The 25720-nt window shown below is 39.6% G+C and overlaps 1 protein-coding gene across 1 annotated transcript in view; it reads left to right on the forward strand.

Annotated features, from left to right (window-relative positions):
* Positions 1 to 25720, forward strand: part of adgrb1a (adhesion G protein-coupled receptor B1a) — a 201122-nt gene that overhangs the window by 165978 nt on the left and 9424 nt on the right. The window contains exons 26-28 of the mRNA XM_028580628.1: positions 17918 to 18089; positions 23719 to 23814; positions 24163 to 24202. Coding sequence (XP_028436429.1) covers positions 17918 to 18089; positions 23719 to 23814; positions 24163 to 24202 — 308 coding nt within the window. The remainder of the gene's footprint in view (positions 1 to 17917; positions 18090 to 23718; positions 23815 to 24162; positions 24203 to 25720) is intronic.

Genomic DNA, 25720 nt, shown 5'->3' on the forward strand with positions numbered 1-25720 from the left:
AAAATGCAAAAGAACTACAATGGACATTCAAGGAAAAACACATTTCATCACAATTTTGGTTTGATTTTTGTAGCTCTGGCCATCAGTTTTGTTGGTTAGGATAACATTGTACTTAAAAAAGTAACTGCTGAGATCATGGAATGTGGTGACATTGCTAAAAAAAAGTTTTTACACGGCAAGAGGACTCAGCACTTACCAACAGAGCCGATGGCCAGAGCTACAAAAATAAAACACGTTTTGTAGGTCATTGTTATTCCATTCAATTGTTCAGTTCAGTAAAGTTATGGAGATAAGAGATGGAGTTAACCTGACAAGCCAGTTTGCTAATTTTAGCCTTTTATAAAAGGAACACTCCAACATTTCAGATAAAAAAGACTAAATTGCTTAGAGGCTTACCTAGAATCAGATGATAAGATCAATATAATCGTATAATCAGGTCATAAAACAGGTCCAGAATGTGTTTAGCCTGGATGAGCATACAGGCTGACGCAAGAGAAACTGTTAGCCTAGCTCTGTCAAAAAGCATAGTTAGCTAAGCTAATGAAAAAATACACCTTCCAACAACTTCAAAGTTTTGTTTTCATAAAAGATATCGTGAAAGTTGGTAGCAACCGGACCATTTTAAAGTAAAGTAACAATGGTTGTATTTCACTCTCTGTCTGTTAACACAACACACTGGAGACAAATGATGCATGCCAAAACACCTGCATCTATTTCTCATAAGTCCACATACAGTGATGTGCATTATGGCGTGTTGTTGCATGCAATACATTATTGCCTATTTCTAGGTTCAGTTGACCTGCGTCAAATGCATTCTACGAAGCTGCCGTTGTGTGTTTTAGTTAAAGGTGAGACCTCAAATTACAATCAGTGCATTTACATGCACAGCAGTAACCGGGTTATGCCAGTTCTCCCCATGTACATGAGCGGGGAAGAATAGGAAGAATGACTACTCCAGTGCAGTAGGTGGCGCTCTGCCTACGAACAACTGACTTTTTCTATCTGGTTGACCAACCGGCCACTAAATTAGTAAAATTTAACAACTTAATGTTTTCTGCTTTCGCCAGATTACTGACAACTTTGTTTGGCTCGTTAGCTGTAAGCAGTGTCGGGTGGAATTAGCAAGCTGACCTCGTAAGCTAACTAATGCCAGCAGCCGCAGCGGGGGCTGCTCGGTCCCTCTACTTTTTTGCCAAGACACAGCGTTGACAGTCCTGGAAGAGAATTTAATTTCAATAGCAGCTCGATTGGTCTTGGCGTGGCTAGGATTCGTAAATTCGCACCCCTCTTTGTTAAGCCAGTGTCTGCTGCTGCCTCGGCCGGGAGTAACGTAAAACAGATGAACCGTAGCTGTAGGCTCTTTGCTGCCGATGGCCCACCTTTTGCTGCTTTTAAATGTCTTATGTATCCCTGTACGGTGTCCTTGAGTGCCAAGAAAGGCGTCTTTAAATAAAATGTATCATTATTATTATTATTATTCAGGCAAAGCTGTTTTGTTGTACAGTATCATAGCAACAACTTTGATTCACAGCGCTGACAGATTACTTCCGGTTCAAAAACCACTCCAGGGGAGCAGGGAGGGGCAGTTGGAGCATGCATATACGCTTAAACCAATCTTACACTGGTCAAGGTGTATACGTGCAGGAATACCCTGATTACTTAAGGAGTTCTCTATGTCTGTTAACCAGGTTATGAGAACTACGATTTTAACCCGGGTAAGGTTTAACCCATGGCGTTTGAGAAAGCAGGGTGCCTTAACCCGAATATAATCCTTTTTTTTAAACTGCATGTACGGCACTTGCAAATGTGTGGCCACCACCAACACCTGCAAGAATAGGTATAGTGTTCTGGTCCATTGCCAGTCAGGCAGCAGGTTAGTGCATACAGTACCCTTTCCCCCTCACCCCCTGTCCCCCCCCCTTGGAAATTGGATTAATAATGGTACAAAATATTGTGGTTTTGCAGCAGTTAGCAGCAACCACTTAGCTTTATGGCTGAAGACAACCTCTTAAAAGTTCTGTCCTTGTAGTCTTACCCGGTTTGAGAACTGTCTTAACTCTAGTATGAGTACAAACCAGGCGACACTTGGATGTATGTGGCTAGCTTGTAGCTTGCTTGAACGACATAATGTGTTACTTTGGAGTTGTTGGAAAGTATTTTTTCTTTTTCCTTTTAGAGTGTGGCTGTTTCCCCTGGCTTCCTGCTGTTTTACGTTACTCTAAATAATTATCAATTGCTTAATCTGGTTGTGGGTTTGGCATCAAACTATCATATTTTCCAAAATGTTAGAGTGCTCCTTAAAATGTTTGATATAAGAAAACCTGCAACTAAAACATTTATTTGCACATTGTTACGGTAGTTTTTGGTAAACGATAATAGGTAAAGAACACATTACATTTTAAGCATGAACACTGTCACTAACTACTGAAAACTCTAATCTAGTCTAAAAAAACGCATTGGGCTGCTGCTAAACCACGGAGCACACACCGTGCGCCCTGCTCCCCTTTACCCCGCAGGCTGTTCTGTCTCCATTGGCATTGTTGGTGCATTCAAATGTTATTTTCTTTCTCTCTCTGAAAATGTTTGCTTTCTTTAATGATCTCTCTGTTCAACTGTACTTGTTTTTGCTGTCTGATATGTCATGAGTTTGCACAGAATCCCCTCTCTCTCACTCAGGGCTCTCCAATCAGGAACACATCAGTCTCAGAAGCCCCCTTCCATGTCATCAGTGATTGGGTAAAAAATAGCTGCCCACCCCCCAACCCCCTCCTCTTCTTATTGTATGGCTACCAGCCCTGCCCATCACCAAATCTGCTGAATCCTCTAGCAAGCACCTCTGATTGGCTTACTATTACTTCCTGCCTATTTACCTCACTTTTCCACTTTTGACCTTGCAATTTATGCTAGCTGGATAGAACATAACACCTTACTGCCTCAGATTCTGACAATTTCTGGAATGCTTTTAGATAAACTGACTCTTTCAACAATAACACATGATAGTTGCACAGCAATAGAATTAATATTTTCTATTTACTTAAAAGGTGTGGGCATGTGTGTGAAAGGTTATCATGGCTGTGTCATGATTGCATCTACAGAGTGTATATTCTGCATCTGTCAGGACTGGTCAGAATTTGAGCCTTCCTTCAGTCTGACTGTTTTCCCCTCAGTTCATTGTGTTTAGTAATTTGTGACAAACCAGGCTCAGATAGCATTGATCTCAACTTTTAAATGTCACACATAAGTGAAGTAACAGTATAACTAAATCAAATGAGCCAATAAAAGTATAATTGAACAGATCATTTTGAACTTTGATTCAAGACCAGACCAAGGAAATTCATTCTGGATAGTGGGATCAATCCGAGATAATCCTTTTAACTCAATGTCCATTTATGGCTAGTACCCACTATGGGACTTTAGCCCTGATTTTCCACTTGTCAACAGTTTTTGGAGCTCCCTGACAAAAAACCCAGACCGGAGGCAAATTGGCGCTCAAGTGCTATGTTTGAATTCTTCAAAAACGCGATATGCAACACAGATATGTAGCAGGCTAAATATCTGGACCTGTTGGCAACTAAAGCCAATGAGAGCGCAAGACAGGGGTAACAATAGGAACTTAACTGTTGGTGTTGCATTTGCAACGTAGACCAAAGTTGTTGTTGCACCGAGACAAAACAGGCTATAAATAGTAAAGACCTGAGGAAACAGGCTTACACCCCCCAACCCTTTCTTTACTTTTTCTTTTTTTGTCTTATCGCTGCAAATTAGCCACCAACAATTTGGACTTCTTGTTTCTGGCGGACATCCAAAACTCCGGTCACGTCATTCTCGTGTCACTTTTTGTGTGTTTTCTTGAGACCTGGAGACCAGATTCTGGGATTCCTCCTGGTAAAAGATCTAGTAGTGTGCGACCTCATGTTGCCGGAAAGCTAGACAACAGTTGTGTATTGTGAACAGTACAGTGAACTGACGAATTTCAAAGCCTTGTAGATGAACTTAGCTTTACTCACAGCCTTCATCAGCAAATCAAACTCTTCCCAGTGAATGCTGTGAGTGGTTTTGGTCACCAGTTCAAAGACAGCTCATGTTATCTATTTTTAGTGTTCATTCAGTCTCTGATCCAAGATAGGGATCCAGTCAACACATTCTCACTCTCCCATTGTGTAAAATACGGACACTTGGTCATGTGCCTTTGGTGTTTGTTATTCACGCTAAAAGTCTCCTTTAGCGTCGGGACTCTTGGCTGCACTTTTGACGCTCTGGGTCAAGTTAATTTGAACTACAGATCCGCTACCCGATCTAGCAAACTTGCATAATGTAATGTAATGGACAATTCCGCTTCCAACCTGTAGGGGAACCGAAGCAGGAAAAGTGCTTTAGTGTTGCTTTAAAGGGGTGATAGAATGATTATATAGGGTATTTTACACTGTTCCTTAAGGTCTCCTAATGGGGTATGTAACATTGGTTGGGCTGAAAATTGCCCGATGCTATTTTATTAGGCCCTTAACTACCCTGTGAATAGGGCTTTTCTTCCAAATATGGTATGCTCATGAATATTCAGAATGAGCTACGTGCTGATTGGTTTGAGCAAACTTCATAGAAACACATGGGAGACTCGACAGCAGGTCTCACTGTAAAGTTATACATTGTTTGTCGGGCTATTACGTTATTAAATTCACTTCTGAGACTTTTTTAAGCGAGAAATCAACTATATAAAGCTCAAATATGGGACATTTTACGAAAATGGTTGAAGATGGCTTATTGCAAATTTGGTAAGACTGTGTTGTCGGAGTTCAGCTGCCGGTGCTGCCTGTGTTGCTGCCTCACTGCCCGGCCTGCCTTCCTCCACAGACCCCGGCCTGCAGCTCCCCTCCTCCTGCTAGCTAAATGGCCCGTGTGTGACAGTGATAGCGCGGTCAGCAAGCTTGTTACACCAGCAATCTCTTACCACAGTTCCAGTTACTCTAGGCTGGCTGTCAGCTGCCGGCATAACTAGAGTAGCTATATTTACAGTTTGAATTTTGTCACGCCACTTATACAACATATCTCTAAAGGTCTTAAAGCTAACAACGGTGTCCGATTTCAAGTTAATGAATTTTTGTGAAGATTAGGGGTTTCGTTATCTATGACTGTCCCTTCATGCTAGCTATGTGTAGCTACAAATCACGGATAGTTAGCTCAATTTTCGGCATAAATAAAGTATATTTATAGTTTGAATTTCATCACGCCACTTATACAAAATCTCCCTAAATGTCTTATAAAGCTAACAACGGTGTCCGATTTTAAGTTAATGACTTTTTGTGAACAGTGTCCCTTCAATCCAAGCTATGTGTAGCTAGCTACAAATCACGGATAGTTAGCTTCATTTTCCGCAAAATTTGTGTATATTTACAGTTTGAATTTTGTCACGCCACTTATACAACATCTCCCTAATGGTCTTATAAAGCTAACTACGGTGTCCGATTTCAAGTTAATGAATATTTGTGAATTTCAGAGGAATTCTAAGAGGAGCTAGCTCTCTTTGATAGAGCTACATCAGGGACAAGCGGCGTTTATTTCCCCAATCGTTTGTTTAAATAACTCAACACATTATAATTACACACATTAAAAGATTAACTGGAACCTGTGGTAACAGATTGTTGGCGTAACAAGCTCGCTGACCGCGCTCTCACTCACATACACCGGGCATTTAGCTAGCAGGAAGAGGGGAGCTGCAGGCCCTGGAGCTCTGTCAGAGCACCGGCATTTAGTTGTCCATTATCGAAAAACCGGTGACTTTGCGCAGGTATGGAGTGCTGTGGGCTGCCAGTCGTGACGGAGCTCCAAGTACCTCATAGCAGGCCGGGGTGTGTGAAGGAAGGCAGGTCGGGCGGCGAGGCAGCAACGCAGGCAGCACCGGCAGCTGAATTCCGACACACAGTTGGACAAAATTTGCAATTAGCCATCCATTTTCGTAGTTGATTTCTCGCATAAAAAAGTTTCAGAAGTGAATTTTGGAATAGCATCTGCACGACCTAGATTCGGAAGACTACCTAATCTCAGGTCAGTTGTGTAGCCTATGTAAATGTTGGGGCGTGACCGTTCTCTTAATACACCCATGGGCTGACAAAGGTTCCGGTTTTTGGGAGGTTGACGTCAACTTCCAGCTTTGTTGGGATTCGCCCGTTTTCAGCGGCAGTTTCAAAATATGAGATTTTCATAGTAAAGGGGTATCAGTGGGATTTTGAGCTTCTATGCATGTCCTATTTACCCACTGAACTGTCGTTATTCAACTATGACAGGGTAAAATTTGTTTTGCATTCTATCACCCCTTTAAGTTCAAGAAAAGATGGTCGGTGGGGTTATAAATGTACGTTTCAGTGACACGTGGGACAAGAACATGACACGAACCCCGGGCTCCTGGGTGAAAGTCCTGCGTTGTTTGACCCATCCACCCCCCCAACCCACCTCCTTACGCAGCATTTCGGTCTTTTGTACTACTCGCTACCGTTGTCGCTTTTAATTCCACCCATTCTTCTGCCTTACCCGAAATGCACCTCGACCATAGAAAGTTTGGTCATTGGGATGTGTTTTGCTAGTAGTGGCTAATGTATCTCCACACAATCCAGATTTCTTCCATTTTCAAAATTGTAGTATGCAGCCCGGACAGGTTTTTCAGACTTCACAGTTTTTTTCAGGCTTTTTACAACTTTTTCCCGTATGCAGAAGTACTCCCCAACACCTGTGAAGAGAATAAAGCAGTGGAGTTCATAAATACTCACACCAGTGCAAATATAAAAATAAAGATTAATAGTGAGCACAGTTGATGTGATACACTAGTTTCTATTTTTACTTTGATTCTTCTATTCTAGTTTAAAAAATGTCTTGCTATGTTTTCTGTTTTTTACTTTTACTATCTATATTTGTTCTTTTCCTCTGGGGATGTTATCTCTTATCCTAAATCTTTAATACTGACTCTGCCTGTTTTAATCGAATCGTATCTTCTAAATTAATCTAAATAAATCTAAATTCATCAACTCTGTGCTTCAAATCATTTAATTTTGTGAGATTCTCCCCTCACGCTGACCTTGGATCTTATTGTTTCCTCAGCGTTTTCATTTTTCAACCATACAAATACAAATTGCGGATGCGATATGTGGAGGCTGCTCAGACTTGTTGGTTGTTGGGGAAGCTATCTGAATGTGATCTGACAGGTTTGAAATTACGTCTTTCATAGATTGTGCTGACTTTGTTTGATTGGGCTGTTTGTAGTCTATATCCACGACAGTTCATTTAGGGGATCGATCCGGTGCTGCCGAAAGAGCCACCGGATGTCCCTCATTTTTGGCCGGATGTCCGTTACCTTCCTCTTTCTTTGTGTCGGCGTTCTAAACAACGGTGGATTTCTGAAGACTATGGTTAACTGCTCCTCAGATCTCTGCAGGGTAAATCCAGACAACTAGCTAGCCTACTTGTCCAATCTGAGTTTTCTGTTGCACTACTAAAACAACTTTTGAATGTACACATGAGTCTTTTTTTTGCAGAGGCGCTTAGCTACGCCCAAGACGATTGGGATTGGTTTAAATAAATGCCAATAAACCAGAGCAGGTTTTTCTCAAATCCCGGAATGCTGTGTGGACTAGCCAGACCTTCCTCCACAGCGCTGGCAATGTTAGACTAGGTTGTTTTTAGCTCTTTCTGTGGTGGACGAAAGAAGGAAATGACAAGGCCCTAATGCATTCTCCCTTTTGGTGACCTGCCACCACCCTTAAACCACTCGCCTCTTCTGTGCGTGTTTCTCAAGGTCCAAATGCATGTTTAATAAAGGTAATTAATTGGTGCAGCATCTAATTAGGCGCGCCACATCATCTGCGCCAGGCAGCTTTTGCTCACACCTCAGAGATAGGCCTCACAGGCTGAGTCTCCTGTTCCCCGAAAATTAGAGGCTAATTCTCTGAGAAAATTAAAACAGACAGGAGAGGCCTAATTCCCACCAGCACTGGAGTTTGTTTCCTTAAATGGTTTCAATCATCAAGCCCGTGTATTTACAGGTTGATAGAAGTTTAATCAAACATTAGTCTTTCAGATTAAAACGTTTTTGTTGTTGTAGCTTTAACAAGCACTTCCAATTGCTAGCGTTGGTTGCAAAGCTTTGGAACATCCTGTGAAGCATACAGAACAGGGGTTATGGGTAACACTTTACTTGAAGGTATCTACATAAGAGTGACATGACACTGTCATTGACACATGAGCCCTAACCCTAACTCTAACCCTAACCATAACTTGTCAGGACAAAAAAACAAATGACACTTACTAAAAGAAGCGTTATGTCATAAACGTTTGTGACTTGTTTATAATGTTGTAACTTTCATGACAGTGTCATGTCACTCTTATGAAGATACCTTCAAGTAAAGTGTAACTGGATTATGTTTAGCTCAACTACTACATTGTATCAAATGTATTTCATGTTTGTCTACTGTATATTGAATATTTATTTATTTGGTTTAATACATCTCACCCCACCCAGCCAGCCACCCGCCTTTTGCCTCTCGATCCTTAAGTCCAGGGAAGTGGTGTTGTATTTCAAAAAAGTCTTGATTGCTTTTTAATATCACTGCCTACAGCGTACATTTAGTGGCTGTATTGCCCTTTTACTTGAAATTGAATTTCTTCCATTATGTGATTTTTAATCCAGGAGTCTAGGGGCTACAGAAATCGATTCCCTCGGCTCTTCAGGTTTAATTGTTGTTTAGCAGGAGGCCATATGGTAACAGATTAGTTTGTTATTACTTGTCAATATTTTCAGTGTTGGAGTCGATCCTGTCTAGCACTAGAGAGATAAACAGAGTTATAAATGGGATCCTGATGGTTTGGGGAATTTTGGGATGTTTTTTAGATGTTGGAAAGAAAATAAAGTCATGTAGTTTCTCTGATCATACCTGGGACTTATCTTTTGCTTTCTTATTAGGTTTATATTGTTGGAGTATATAAAAAGTGAATACAATATCCTTCAGTAAACGGATAAAAGCTAAATACACCCAAACAACAGCTTTCTGTGATCGTCGTTGGATCCATTTTTCAGTTTTGTGTCATTTTTGTGAATAACTGGCCAGCGTCAGATATTTCCAGTACTGTATAATTGACTTTGAAAACAGGAAATGCTTCAGTGTTTTTTACAATCAATAGTGATATTAAGATTTGGTGTCAGGCATATATGCACACAGCAATGTCTTAACTTGACACTGACATTCAGTTTTGTTAAATGAAGAAATGAGAAATATGCGTGGTGACTAAATTATCTGGGAATTAAAGTGAAATCACTGAATAGAGTAGGAGAGAGCTACTACTTTAGTTCCAGTGGTATTTTTTTTTTAGGTTTTCATTTGAAAGTTTCTCCTGGATAGTTCAGTGATACTACAGGTTTATGTTGTGGCCGTTGGTTTCATTTATTTCTACGTAGTTTAAGTTCCTTTAGTTTTGTATGGCTTTAGCTGGCAACACAATATTAGCTCAGTCATAGGAATTATTTTAATCAAAAAATGTCTCTTAAGATGTGTAGCTGACTTCTCTCCTCAAAGACGAACTACAGTTTATTAATACTTTGGTTTCATTTCCGTTGCTCTGGCCATTGGTTGTTTTAGATAATATTGTACTCTGCAAAGTAGCTACTAAAAATAGATCAGATGGCACAAGAAACAAGAGCAGTCCAGGATCAGGATGGCAACGACGAGAAAATAAAGGCAAGCTGTAAACTTTGTAGGTTCTGTCAGTCCGTCTGAACACTTGTGTTTCTTGCTCAGTTGGAACTATTTTTAGCGATGTTCTGAGATCTCAACAATTACTAGTGAGGACAATGTTATCTTGACCAGTAAAACCAATAGCCAGAGGTACAAAGTAAGACACACGTTTTTTTATGCACATTGGCTTTTTTACCTTTGACTTTTTTTAATCAAAGAGCTGGATATTTCCTATCACATGTAACCTGATGATTCAGTGCTCTAACTGCCAGTCACTTAACACAGTATGCGTAGTAAATGTAAAATGAACAGGACTTTTACTTTCAAGACCCTGCACTCCGTAATTACGTCCTCTTGGCAACACAGTGGCTCTTTGTGGGAACACAATGTATGTCAATGACGTTTCATTTCCGAGATTGCTCCGGTGCCGCCTTTCTTTGTGTTGGCGTTCTAAACTCTGGTGGATTTCTGAGGACTATGGTTAACTGCTCCTCAGATCTCTGCAGGGTAAATCCAGACAACTAGCTAGACTATCTGTCCAATCTGAGTTTTCTGTTGCACGACTAAAACTACTTTTGAATGTACACGTTCCACCAAAACAAGTTCCTCCTCGAGGCTATTTTGCTCCGTCCGGCACTTAGCCGACTAGACGATTGTGATTGGTTTGAAGAAATGCCAATAAACCAGAGCAGGTTTTCCTCCCATCCCAGAATGCTGTGAATGCCAGACCCTCCTCCGCAGCGCTGTGGAGATAGAGCTGGAAATGCGAGAGAGGCTACATTTATATTGCTACGTTTTGGTTTAAAAACGAATATCTTTTGCTACATTTACATCTCTCATTCCCTCTGGTGTTTCCGAGCCCCTAAACCGGAGAAATTTGAAAACACTTCTGACCCGTTTTGGTTTGGAACAGGGACGGACTGGGGCTAAAAAACAGCCCTGGACTTTCTCCCAAATAGGCCCATCATCCGGCCATTCGCCCATAGCCGCGCACGACAGACACTAGCCAGGATGTCCTGATACTATGTCACAATACTCTATTAGCCTATCAGACAAGGTATTCACAGCAAGTAACATCTCAAAACCAATTATGAGAATTGGGGTTGTGTTTATTAATGAAGCCTCAGCCTTCAAATAAAAACAAAAAATGTACAATGCCATTACATCTGCATTGAAAATAAAATACAAATAATGAAATGTCACTGGCTACAGAAACCCCAAATTACACAAACTTGTAAACAATACAGAGTATTACTGACAGCACTTTCAGAGATAAAGTAGGCTACTTGCTGTACCTGAACATGGGGATTAGATATTCTGTAGGCCTATACCCAAACTACACTGAGAGTGTTAGTTACTATATACTATAACTATTCAAATATAAATGTATATAACATGTGTTGCTTTGTGTTAAAGAATTAGCATTGAATAACCTATTTAATATTTGTCATATTACACTTTTGATTCATATTAAGGCTGTGAAATGATGAAAATGACTAGGCCCTATCAATGTTGTCTGTGAAGCTTTCACAAACAACCTCCAGGTCTTTGCCAGTTCCACAATAGTAAACACAAATATGAAAGACAAGGAAGAACTGCACTCTGATGGAAGAAAGACAGAAAGTGCAAGCTAGGATTTTTTGGTTAAACTTTTGGTTAAATTTGGTGAATTATTTAGCACCCTTCCCTATTTGTTAGCACGTTTAGAGTGGTACCAATGCATGCCTGATGTTTTCCCGTTTAATATAATACCATAGTCTTCATCCAAGCAGCAAAAATGAGCTCACTACAACCTCTCATATACAACCAACTGAAATCGCGGTCAACCCGCGATTCATTTCTAACACGTTTAATGTTTCAAACAGAAATTATTAAATACGTTAAGTTTGACAGCACTAAATGGCACAATCATTTTCATAATCATGATGCACACTCATGTTGAGCTGACTGTGCAAATTGCTAAGATAGGGGTAAAGGCAGCCTATAAGTTTCCTGATCCTGGCACTTACCAGTATTGCTGATGTGAAATTAACTCACGTCTAATGATGTAGGCCAACTCTTCTTCTTCAGTTTCATTATTACACGTAGCATATAAGTGATTGTATTTGCGCCCCCTGCGGGTTGTTAATATCGCTTTAATAGACTTTTTTTTTTGTGTTCTGGACTTTTCCAGAACGCACAGATTGTCAGTCCGTCCGTCCCTGGTTTGGAATCTGCAGGGTTGTGTTGCATCTCAACAGCCAAAAACGGACACCTTTGGCAACACCGACAATGACGCCATTTTTTTCTCCGCTTGATTGGGTCACAACGTCTTGTTCTCTGAGACTTAGCTGCTAGCGTTACCATGGCAACTACCATCCAGCGAGCGGAGTCTCCACGCTGCCTCCAGTTTATGCCAAGGGGGTAAGCTTCGTATCAGAACGCGAACCTCCGATGGCGCCATTTTGTTGCTACGAAGCGATCACCTCTTGTTAGCATTACACTGACCGCCATTTTTTTTTTACGTCATTTGACTGCGAATAACTTTACATCTGAAGCGTTTAAAGACTCTATTTGTCCGTTGTTTATTTATAAAGAAACACGACAATGTATAAAAGGCTCCATTACCTTGTACCTCACGTTATAGCTCCGTAGCAGACGTTTTTGTAAAAATAAGCTAACGATTGTGTCATAACCAAGTGACTTACTGTCGCACAGTAGAGGAATTACCGTACAGTACAGGAGAAGCTCGCAGGCAGTTTCAACTTACATTAGCTGTTTAGGTTTAATTACTAATGTTAACTAGCATGTTAGTTAGCAATAATTAGCCTGTGCTTATGTTATCTCCTTACATATACCTACACTCTCCGTCTCTGTAAGACTTACAACTTTCAGACACGTTGCTCACATCACATTTACGTTGTCTCTGTCAGTTGGAGGCTGCGCAGTAAAGCAAGTGATCACCGGAAAAGTGCTATAAATAGCCTTCACTGGTCTCCGTCCAGAGCAACGGGGTCTATTGGTCCATTGTATATATGTCAATGGTTTATGCCCAGTATACCAGAATGTTGATGAGATAGGAGATTTGGGCGTTAGTTTAAACAGAGATTAGTTCTTCTACTGGACATTAAAACACTTAAATGTAGCCTAAGGGAACACATACAGTTTGTGTTACTAAATTGCTTGTCAAAATTAATATACTGAATGTATTGATGTTATGTAACTCTTTCATCACAACTGGAGCAGGATGTTTCCTTTGTGAACGCCGACTGTAGTGACTGACGGAGTGGAGGTTTTGAAATGTTACTGTGTGTGTAAAGCTTTGCATTTCCACATGGCATCGCTCTTAATAAGCAGTTAGCACAAATTGAGATGACCAGGGGGGAGGCACATCCAGCACATTATCATAATCAGAGCAGCAGAAATGTAAATCCTCCACCAGCATATGAAATGCATGAAATTAGGCTTTGAGATTAAGCCTTTTTGTATGACAAGCAGATACATGGTTGAGTGGGTGAACTCAGTTCCTTTAAATCATGTCTTGGCCCCACCTCCCCTATCCCACAGAGTCACACAGGTACACCCCAAAAACACACAAAAGCGGTTGGACTGTAGCCCTGAGAGAGAGATTGTGCGAGAAACACTGTGACTCACTGTTTGCGTGACTGTCTGTGCGTGCTCGTGTGCGTGCGCACGTGCATCCGTGCGAGTCTGTGTGCAGGTGCATTTGTATCTGTTTGTGTATGTTACAGCGTGTTAATTTGACTTTGCAGTCAGATGACAGTGCCACTGTACAATATGACGCTCAAATGTGCCAAGTGCGGAGTTATCTCTTCGGCTGACGTTTCCACCACAGCTACCAGTAACGCCATGTTAGTCCCGCTAATTATTTTTCCTTAACTCTTCTTACCCCTGTTCTCTCCTCTACTGTATGCCTCCCTTCTTCTCTCTCACTTTGATGGATTCTCTTTCCTTTACCCCTCTGTCATTTCTTCTTCTTCCTGATGCACTGACAGACAGGGTGAAACTGTGTTAACTATATATATGTAAATAATTATGCATATGTGATTGATGATTGAAAGAGAGAGAGAGTGAGTGTGTGTGTGTGTGTGTGTGTGTGTGTGTGTGTGTGTGTGTGTGTGTGTGTGTGTGTGCGTGTGCGTGCGTTAATATGAAAACATCGTTCAAAGTCCCCTCTTGGCATTTTCTTTAAAAAAAAACATTAAAAAGAACATCTGCAGTAAGATTATAAAAAAAAAAAACTTAAAAGTAAATGTTCTATTCTATTTTTGTATTTTTTAAATGTTCAGAAATAGAAGTCCACACTTGATCGGTGTAGCCCGACAGTCCACTGTTGGTAGTATAGGCGCGTGTTTGTGTGCGTGTGTGTGTGTGTGTGTGTCTGTGCGTGTTCGTGTGTGTGTCTCTTGCTGTGATCTATAAGTGCCTAGATGGATCATTTACATTATTATCAACCCTGGTCCTTTTTTTCCCTACTTTTCGCTCTTGTTCTAATAGAATGTGATCCTAATTACAGAAGTTCATAGTGCAGTTATCTGCCTCTGTTGTTGTTTTTTTTGCAGGGAGTGTTGCTCTCTCCTACAATCCAGAACCTCTAAATAGCTTCTCTATGTTTTAAATAACTGTGACTGAACAATTAATACCCATCATTTTACTTCATAGTCTGTAATGTGTATATACTGTATACACACACCAAGTTTCTTTCTAAATCTTAATCTATGGGTAGATATACTAAATATAATATGCAACACTTTGAAATATTCAAATTCTGTTTTTTCAGTCCCATCATGGTCCTATGACCTTTATTGTTGCCAACCTAGGCACTACTGATATGATATGATATGATTTTATTAAGTGGCCCATCCCACAGGGAACTACATTAAGACACTAAGACAAAAGTAATTTCATTCACAGCTTCCGGTCCAATGTCCACACAAAACATACTCTACACAAAATAAAGAATAAAGAAAACATTACAGCAGCCACAACACAAAAATGTAACCCATAAATTGTCCAACTAGAACTAAACATTGCAAACATAAAACAAAACTACAGCCACCGAAACAGAACTAAATACATAAATAATTAAATAACTACTGACTTTTACTCCCGACCTGTTTATTTGATCTATTTCTTTACTGTCTCTTTCTAAATGATACGGGTAGACAGGCAACATGTTTTAATATTCAAATAATAATGTTTCTTCCAGTCGCATTATGGACCCGTAACTCGTCACCCTGTCCCGTCCCAAACATGCCACTTTTCCAGATGAGTCTTTTCCTAAATGATATGGGTAGATCTAAATACAATAGGCAACATTTTTAAATGTTCAAATAATAATGTTGATTCTGGTCCCATCATGGTCCACAGGTTTTACAACCACGTCAGCCTCTATTGTAATTACACGATTTAATTAGTATTGTATGGATTTTTTTTTCCTGTCTGGCCCGGCCAACATCAATAGATTACCCACTACATGTAATCACTCTGTGTTGTACTTGTGTTGACATGTTTCACAAGTTTGTAATGCCAGGTGAAGATAGTGGAGTCAGCAAAAATCACAGCTAATTACTGCCACAGTAACAGACTGACAGTGGGTGGTTTTTATTTATTCAATTTCATTTTATGTATAGTGTCAATTGATAAGAAAAGTTATGTCAGGACACTTTACAGATAGAGTAGGTCTAGACCACTCTCTATAATTTACAAAGACGCAACAATTATCCCACAAGAGCAAGCATTTGATGCGACAGGGGCAAGGAAACACTTCCTTTAAACAGGCCGGGGGGAGAGACCGATATACAGAAATACAAAAATATGTGGGTATAATGGAATGACATGATGTACAGTGGCAATTATACTAACAGTAAAGTAGGGCTAGGCAATATATTGATATATCGACATCGATATATGAGACTAGATATCGTCTTACATTTTGGATATTGTGATATGAAATCAGTGTTGTCTTTTCCTGGTTTTAAAGGCTGCATTACAGTAAAGTGATGTCATTTTCTGTGTTACCAGACTGTTCTAGATGTCTTATTATTTGCCTTTACCCACTTTGTCATTATATCCACATTATTGGTGATTGTTTATCAAGACTCTCATGTGTAAATATTTTGTGAAAGCGTCAACCCTACAATATCGCTGCAATATTAATATTGAGGTATTTGGTCAAACATATCCTAATATTTGATTTTCTAATAATCAGTAATTAATCAATAACATTCATTTAAAAATATCACAAACATGAACATAGTACACCTCCGTTGTATTAGCATATCTAATACCATGTGTGTGTGATACTGGGTGAGCGCCTGTGTTGTTATCACCTTTTGGTTTAACTTAATGTTTCCTGTCCTCAGTGGATTGTATTGGAGAACAGCACTCCCTCAAATGGAGAAGTTTGTAGGTCTACAGCCAATTAATGTGTAGTTCATACACGATGAATATGGAAAACAAGGTCCAGACTGAAAAAAGAACCTGAATTATCCTTTAAGTAGAATTCAGCCGTTCAGCCCTTTTGACAGCAGTACTGATGCGTTGTGCCAATCTTCAGCATTTTTAACTGACCAAACTCTCTTTGAGTGTTACTGTGGGCAGGGTGGAAAAGCCTCTGAAACAGGATTCACATAATGAGACACGTCCAAATTTCAAATGAGGTCAACATCAAATTAATGGCCAACATCAGCAAAACCATTTCCTGTATTGGTCCAGTCCTTTTTATTACCAGAGGTGGAAAGCAACAAAGTACTTTTAATTAAGTTGTGCAGAGTTCTTATACTGCTTCTTTTATGGGTCACAGTCATGGCTTTCCATTTGTTGGACTTTATTCTTTTACTTAGCTACTACTACTGCTACATTTTGGAGGGGCATTATGCATCTGTTTCACAGTTTACATTGCAGAATACCTTATGAAACGCAAACTAGATGATGAGCTTCAGGAAATGTGATGCATTAAAAGCAATTGAACAAGACAATCTAACGAATGGACAATATTTCATCATAATGGTAATTCCTTTAAAGCCATTAAAGTCTGAGTGGTGGGTTTCAAAATCTTATCGCCAGCAATATTATTTTGATAGACAGTAAATAATGAAAATTGTCATTTGCCCTTATTAAATCTCCATTAGTGCATGATTTGTAATGATTGTGTCACCATGGCTTGATAAGTAACGTATTGAAGGGATTGGTGCTCACCTGCCTCATACATTAGTCGTAGTTGGACACTATTTGGATATCATCTTACACTGATCAAAAGAACGGCAATGTTGAAATAATTATAGTAAAAAAGAAGACTATATGCCCAAACAAACTTGACCCTTGGTGTGGAAATGTATACTATGTTAGATTTAACATGAGACATTATAGCAAACTTTTGAATGCATCACTTTGTCTTATAATAATGAAGAATTATTTCAATGTTGCATGTACAATTTGGAACATTTTACTTGAATAAAGTACTTTTTCCACATCTGGTATATTATTTAACTAAAAATAAATGTTAGCACCTATTGAATAGGTTCAGTAAAATAATCATATAGTTCTCGTTCATTCCTGATGTGCACATTAAAACAAATAGAGTCAGAAAAAAAGAACAACAGCAGCAAAGTGCGAGCGACACTTCTTCAGACTCTCCCTCTCTCTGTCTCTCTGTCCTTCTCTGCTCTGCCTCTGTTTGTCTTTGCATTCTGTTTCAGCCTCATTACACTCGTTTTTCCCCACTGCTCACCATCACTCCTTCTCTTTCCTGTGGCACTAGATCCTCTTTGGTTTGACTGAACCATCTTAAACATACATGCATGTAATATATGTGAATTATGAACATATATATCTGCAGATAATGGATGTATGTTTTTGTCTGTGATAGTAACATAATTATTTGTTGTGACGTCATGTATTTATGCATGGTTAGAGTTAAAGGCTGCTAACACTATGGTAACACCGTGAGCAATTAGCATTAGATTACATTTTCTACTGTTTTTAATCTTACAAAGGGACATAAATCCAGTTTATCTCTTGGATTTGTTTTATTTGGAAGCCTGCCTTAAATGTTAAAAAAAAATCTAATAATCTTAGCTAATGACAAATATCAAATGTCTTACAGCATAACTGTCAGACAACATTGTAGGCTTCCCCTGTGTCATGTTGACAAAGGTTTAGTAGTGCTGTCCTTGACTGTGGTTCCCCTTCCCATCCTGCAGGGCATCACTGTGGAGCTCCTGTGTGGTTTTGCCCCTTCTGGCCCTCACATGGATGTCAGCTGTCCTCGCCATCACAGACCGGCGTTCTGCGCTCTTCCAGATCCTCTTTGCTGTATTTGATTCCCTGGAAGGCTTCGTTATTGTCATGGTACACTGCATCCTGCGCAGAGAGGTACCTCACATCACCACTGACTTTATGTATATATATATATATATGTATACACAGTATATATATATATATATATATATATATATATACAGTATATATGAGTGCCGGTGCCGTCCGAAGATCCGCCGGATGTCCCTCATTTTCGGCTGTCGGATGTCCATTTCCTTACTCTTTCTTTGTGTTGGCGTTCTGAACTCCGGTGGATTTATGAGGAATATGTTAAAAAGGGGTGATAGAATGCAAAACCGATTTTACCCTGTCATAGTTGAATAACAACAGTTCGGTGGGTAAATAGGACATACATAGAAACTCAAAGTCCCACTGATACCCCTTTACAATAAAAATCTCATATTTTGAAACTGCCGCTGAAAACGGGCGAATCCCAACAAAGCTGGAAGTTGACGTCAACCTCCCAAAAACCGGAACCTTTGTCAGCCCATGGGTGTATTAAGAGAACGGTCACGCCCCAACATTTACATAGGCTACACAACTGACCTGAGATCAGGTAGTCTTCCGAATCTAGGTCGCGCAGATCTCTGCTATTCCATTACAAAATTCACTTCCGAAACCCCCACTGTTCACAAAAATTCATCAACTTGAAATCGGACACCGTTGTTAGCTTTATAAGACATTTAGTTAGATGTTGTATAAGTGGCGTGACGAAATTCAAACTGTAAATATAAACAAATTACGCTGAAAATGAAGCTAACTATCCGTGATTTGTAGTTAGCTACACATAGCTAGGATTGAGGGACAGTCGTAGCTAACGAAACCCCCACTGTTCACAAAAAATCATTAACTTGAAATCACAGTTGTTAGCTTTATAAGCCATTATCCCACACAGGGAGGAAGGCAGGCCGGGCAGTGAGGCAGCAACACAATCTTACCAAATTTGCAATAAGCCATCAATTTTCGTAAAACGTCCCATATTTGAGCTTTATATAGTTGATTTCTCGCTTAAAAAAGTCTCAGAAGTGAATTTAATAACATAATAGCCCGACAAACAATGTATAACTTTGCAGTGAGACCTGCTGTCGAGTCTCCCATGTGTTTCTATGTAGTTTGCTCAAACCAATCAGCACATAGCTCATTCTGAATATTCATTAGCATACCATATTTGGAAGAAAAGCTCTTGTTCCAAATAGAGCCATATTCAAAGGGTAGTTAAGGGCCTAATAAAATAGCATTCGGGCAATTTTCAGCCCAACCAATGTTACATACCCCATTAGGAGACCTTAAGGAACAGTGTAAAATACCCTAAATAATCATTCTATCACCCCTTTAACTGCTTCTCAGATCTCTGCATGGTAAATCCAGACAGCTAGCTAGACTATCTGTCCAATCTGAGTTTTCTGTTGCACGACTAAATCAACTTTTGAACGTACACATATTTCATCAAAACAAGTTCCTTCCCGAGGCTATTTTGCGGAGGCACGTGTCTCAATTGTGATTGGTTTAAAGTGCCCATATTATGAAAAAATCACTTTTTCTGGGATTTGGGGTGTTATTTTGTGTCTCTGGTGCTTCCACATGCATACAAACTTTGACAAAAATCCATCCATGCTGTTTAGAGTGAGATACAGTTTCTGAATGTGTCCTGCCTTCAGTCTCCGGGTGAGCTGAATCTGCACGGCTTTCTACGTCACAAGCTGAAACGAGCTGGCTAACTGCAACCGTTAGCATGCTACCTCGTTCTCAATAGCAAAGCACTGCTACAACACCAGAGGTGTCAAAAGTATTCACATTCATTACTCAAGTAGAAGTATAGATACTAGGGTTTGAAAAGACTTTTGTAGAAGTTGAAGTATCAACTCAAGCTTTTTACTTAAGTAAAAGTGTAAAAGTACTGGTTTCAAAACTACTTAAAGTATAAAAGTAAAAGTAATGTCAGGCAGAGATCTTCAACAAGGGGTCCTCAGAGTCATTGCAGGGGCTCTCCAAATTATTGTAAATTTTTGAGTCTTTTTATTATCTTTGAGTCTTTTAAAATTAAAATGCCTTAACATAATTCCAACATATTAGCAAATATAAATTCCCACTGATGATAAGCTTACTGGCCTATAGGTAAGGTAGTCCCTAAGATATCAGCCCACAGATACAGTTAATCCTAGATTTACTGTGCCACATACAGTATGTCACATACAGTATGTAACATTAAAATATGATTTATAAAATCATGCCAACAATTAATATTTTAATAGCTTATGATATAAGGGTATGTAAGAAGGCTTTAGGTTGCCCTAACAGTTATTGTAGGCCCAGTTTAATATGCAACTTAATTTCATACAATATGTAGTAGGGGGTCCCTGCTACATCTCACTTTAAGTAAAGGGATCCTTGGCTTAAAAAACTTTGAAGACCCCTGATGTAAGGGGGAAACAATGCCATGGACAACAGCTTAACTCTAAAACGTTAGGACAAAATCATATGACTATAATAATGTTATATTAAAATCATACCTGCAAACTCAGAAGGGCTGAAAAAGGTGACACATCTCTTCTGTGTTTATCAGACAACGGCAGCTACAGTCTGGTGTTACAATCCTCTCCAGTGAAATACAGACACACTTTTACACCGTTTAGCTGTCAGAATTTTAACCGTGTTTACTCCAGCTGCTAGCTAACCGTAGGCTAACGTTAGCTGCTGCCAACTGTAGTGTTAACTAGCGTCCCGTGTGGCGATGTTTCAGTTCCCTCTAACGTCCGTTTTCGGACCATCAGAGAGAAGCGCAAGCATTTAAGTGGCACCTAAATAAGACACCGAAATCCACGTTGCTATTCGGTCCGGTAGATAACGGTCGTTAAGGCACCGGGTCTGTGCAGGTTTGATGGATCGCGTACAAACCAATAGGGTGTCGGAATGACTATGTTTATACTTCTCATCCAACCACAATCACATTCACTCTCTCCGGATGGAGCGATTTGGATAGGGTTTTTTTGTGTGTGTTTTTTTTGAACGATGACGAGCAAAAACAAGCCAAACTGAAATATGAGTAACGAGGCTATTTTTAAAATAGTTTTAAAAATTCCGTGAAAATGTAAGGAGTAGAAGTAAAAAGTATGCTGTAAAATAATTACTCCAGTAAAGTATAGATACCCAAAATTTCTACTTAAGTAAGGTAACGAAGTATTTGTACTTCGTTACTTGACACCTCTGTACAACACACATAAATTCACCATAATCTACAAAAGAACTACTTACATGTGCGCCCTCGTTTAGAAGTCTCCCAGCTAATCCTGCCTTCTAACTGACCGAAGTTGGAGAAACAGCCTTTCTTTTACTGTCTATGGAGCTAGCTGACATCTGATCTACATCTGAGCTACTGCGCATGTGCGAGTGCAATCAAAGATAGTACAGAAGAAGAAAAGAGGTCTCACTCTGTAGCTAAAACAGAGACAAGGTGAAAAGAGGAGCTGCATCAGTGAGAGAGAGGTGTGCAGTACAACAAAAATATGGTGTTTTTTGAAAATTAAACCATGTAAACCTATTCTGGTACAACCTTAAAATACAATTATAAACCTGAAAATGAGCATAATATGGGCGCTTTAAAGAAATGCCAATAAACCAGAGCACGTTATTCTTCCATCCCGGAATGTGCGAGACTAGTTTTTTCTTTTTTTGTAGACTAATTTGAGGCTATAAACGCACTTTAACCTTTGTATACTAATATGGAATTCAGTTTATGCTTTTCCCATGAAAGGTAGCACAGTATTGATCAGTTTTATAATAAATATCATGGGAAACACGTTGTCATACCTAATTGACACACTAGGTTGTTTGTCAATGACTTCCAAAACAACATATATGACTGTTCTATTTAACGTCTTGAAGAGCCGCACTATAGCCGCTATAATCACATACTGTAACACGTGAAAGTGGTTGCAGTTTTAATCATATGATCGAAATACAGAGAGAGTTGTGTGGAGGTGATAGTCTTATTGAGCTTTGTATCAACTCATTTAGCGATGGCTTAAATGTAAAGAACGTTCATTAACATAAAGTAACAGTCGCCGTTTTTAAACAAGTATTTAGCAGTGTGAAACGGAACTAGTTAAGTTGGTTAGGGTTTAGGAAAAGATCACTGTTTGGCCTAAAATTGGTCACTGACGATACTACTTCCAACGTAACTACTTCACCAACTACGTGACTAAAAAAGTCGCCATTGACTTTTGGTTTCACACGGGAGACAAACACCGGGGTCCTGGGAGAAAGTCCTGTTTGTTTGACCTATCCACCTGCCCGACCTTCCTACCTACTCAGATTTTGGGTCCTATACATCACTTACTTCATCCTTTGTTTCTTGGCTTGCTCCTACAAAATCAAACTAAACTGACATTTCTTTATTGAGGACAGTCTGGTATGTCACTTCAGTCGGTCTATCCATTTATTAAATCAACACTTTAGTCTAAGGATTTTTAGACTTTCCTATAACCAAACCATTCAGCCATTAGTGTCATGTGTTAAGAAGAAATATTTGAATCTAATGGGCTGATGTCAGTGAGCTCACCTATTGCACGCTAAAATGTGAACTTTGCATACACGATCATCTAATTTGCAGATGGCCAAGGCATTATTTGGGCACATACATGCCGTCAGTGGAATCAACCCTTTTTATTTTAATGACCCCCAAGGACTTTGGCATCAAGACAATCTTTTAGCCAACATCTTTAGTTTACTGATAAATGAAGAATTTGTACATTTCTACAGCACTAAAACCACATAATTATGTCATACTCACAACTTATGTGCTCTGAATTGAATTGTTACCAGAAACATCCACTAAATGATTCTAATCACATCTACTGTGTTGTTCTTTTGATCCGTGTTAGTTCCTGGAACTCAACACTTCCTAAATTACAACCCTGCCAGGAAAGGAAAAGATCATGCCCCTAAGCTGCTAGAAGGCTTTTAATGTGAAACATTGTAGCAATGAGTTGTATTGACACTATAGAAAACTAAGTGAAATTGGAGGATGATTAATTATTTGGGAGACTTCTAGCACCATTAGCTCACATTTTGTCTCTAGCAAAATAGTCATGATGCAACATGGTCCATGATGAGGTCCATTGTGTATGGGGGGGAGTGCAGATGGCCATGACATTGAACACAGTCAGGCTCTCGAAGGGGTAAGGCATTTTGATTTTAATGACCCCATGAACTTCAGCTTGTAGTGCAGCCATCTAGACAAACTTGTAGCCCAGACCTTTTAGCCTGGCTAATTTTAAAGATTTCTTTGTTCGTTTGGTCTTATACTTTAGTTTTTCCGTGGTGTGATGAACATTGCAACCTCTAGGACTACAAGGACTGTAGACTTTTTTAGCCTTTTTTTATTCTTATTTATAAAAGGCCACTCACTTAGTTATTGTTGTGTACTGATTATTTTGTAGGAAAGGTCAGGGGTTTCCCACCAAAACAAACACATTGATGCAAGATACAAGATGCACTCTCTAAGGACTTAAACATTTTGAGATCATGGCACACATCATGGGCCATGGACCATCATCACCATGTTGATCATGGGGTAATTTGGGTTGAGCTGTTGTTCTAGACAAAAACTCTTCATTTGAAATGTGATATTTAAACATACTACCAGTACTAAGATTGTGATCTGTGCTCTCATGATTTGCGACAGGTTCAGGAGGCAGTGAAGTGCCGTGTGGTTGACCGCCAGGAGGACGCTAATGGAGATTCAGGAGGATCTTTCCAGAATGGCCATGCTCAGCTCATGGTATGAATATATTCATATGTTTGTTAGTTTCACCTTATTATTCAATACTGGCAGGTAGGGCTTGACAATATATCAATGTTATATCGATTTCGATATATGAGTATTTTGAATTTGAATTGATATCGTAATATCGTGATATGACACAAGTGTTTTCTTTTCCTGGTTTTAAATTACAGTAAAGTGATGTCATTTTCTGAACTTACCAGACTGTTCCCTTTACCTACTTAGTTATTATATTCACGTTACTAATGATTATCTAAAATTTGGGATATTTGATTTTCACCATATTGCCCAGCCCTACTGGCAGGGTGCACACTAAATACAATATGTATTGTCTTCTGTCCTTAGACTGACTTTGAGAAAGACGTGGATATGGCTTGCAGATCAGGTAAGCTCCGGGTTGAGTGTGTTGGATTTTGTGTTTGACTTGACTTTGGGGAATGCTATTCAAACGCTACAGATGTCTCTTTGTGCCTCTTCTCTGTATTCCGACTGCTTCAAATTCCTCAGCGTTGTCGGAACAGATGTGAGGCATGTTCCCCCTCAGTTCTTCACTTGTGTCTTACAATCAACATCACAGTAGCCTCCCTTCACCAACGAGCTGTTCTGACAAGAAATACTGCACATTAATGCTGCATAAGGCAGTTTAGCCCAGGCTGTTGGGAGTGGGATGAACGTTTGCTAAGCAGTTATATGCAGATAAATAGGGCTGTCTGAGTCTCTCCTACACTGCCGCTGTATAATTAAGTCCCTCCCGCATCAGATACAGGCTCTGCTGTGATATCCACTGGGAGTGAAAATGTGATTATCTCTTGAGACAGGATATCAAGAAAAGCATCTGAAGCAGAAAAGCTATTGAGACACAGACAGGCCAGATCGAGAAAAGACAGAAAAGAACAGGGAGAGGTGATTCTTTTTGAGTAGAAAGTGGGAGCACAGAGAGCGGTTGTAAGATATTTAGTGTTGCGGATATAGTGCTGTCTGATGTTGTTTACCCGCCTGGACATGGTATGGGATATGCATCCTGCCATAAGCCAGCAGTTGTTATAGTGAAATGAGGTTGGGTCATAGGATCAAGGCAAGCCCGATGTCAGCCATGTACTCCCAGTTGAGATATTCTAAAGGGTAATTTCGTTTTTGTTTTTTCCACATGGACACTATTTTCCCATTCATTGGTGTCTAAGTGACAAATGTGAACAACAATCCTTGAAATTGGTCCAGTGTTGAGCAAGAACGCTGCAAAGTAATCCTATATGGCAAATGTGCATTGTCAGTTTGCGTCCACTAAAAGTCTGTTTTACCACTGATTATTATTGTGTCTGACAACATTATAGAAAGGATCTCAACAGAGATAGACCTTTTCCTTAAAGGGTAAGATCCTTTTTGTTTAAACAGAAACAGCTAAAAAAAACTACACCAAACTAACTCAATTTAAAATAAACAGTACTTTTAGTGTGTATATAGCCAGTTTACGTGTAAATGGGTGAATTAAGGGTTAATCTCAAGCAAACTATAGTGGTGATTGTTGGAACAGTGGAAAGACCAACCAAGACGGCTTTTGATAATTTTATTTTGTTTCTGTCAACTTTGCATGAAGTGTGTTCTACAATGACAAAATTACTGTTTCTTTCAATAGAGTCTGGTGAGTTTGGCGACAGCGAGTTTCATGTTAAACAAAAATGATCTTACTTGTTTACGCATGTCAGTGGTAAAACAAGCACTTTCAATGGATGTAGGTGCACAATGGCCCATTAACGTTACATTGCATCATGTTTCGCTACTGCCGACAGCAGCGGTCTTGCTTAATTCTGGGTCAGTTAGACACAACACAAAGGAAAATAGGGTCCAGGTTGAAAAAAGAAGGAGTTACCCTTTAACAAACAAGTTCTTATTGTTGTTGTCGCTG

This window comes from Perca flavescens, chromosome 6 (genome assembly GCF_004354835.1).
Source record: "Perca flavescens isolate YP-PL-M2 chromosome 6, PFLA_1.0, whole genome shotgun sequence".
Classification (NCBI taxonomy): Eukaryota; Metazoa; Chordata; class Actinopteri; order Perciformes; family Percidae; genus Perca; species Perca flavescens.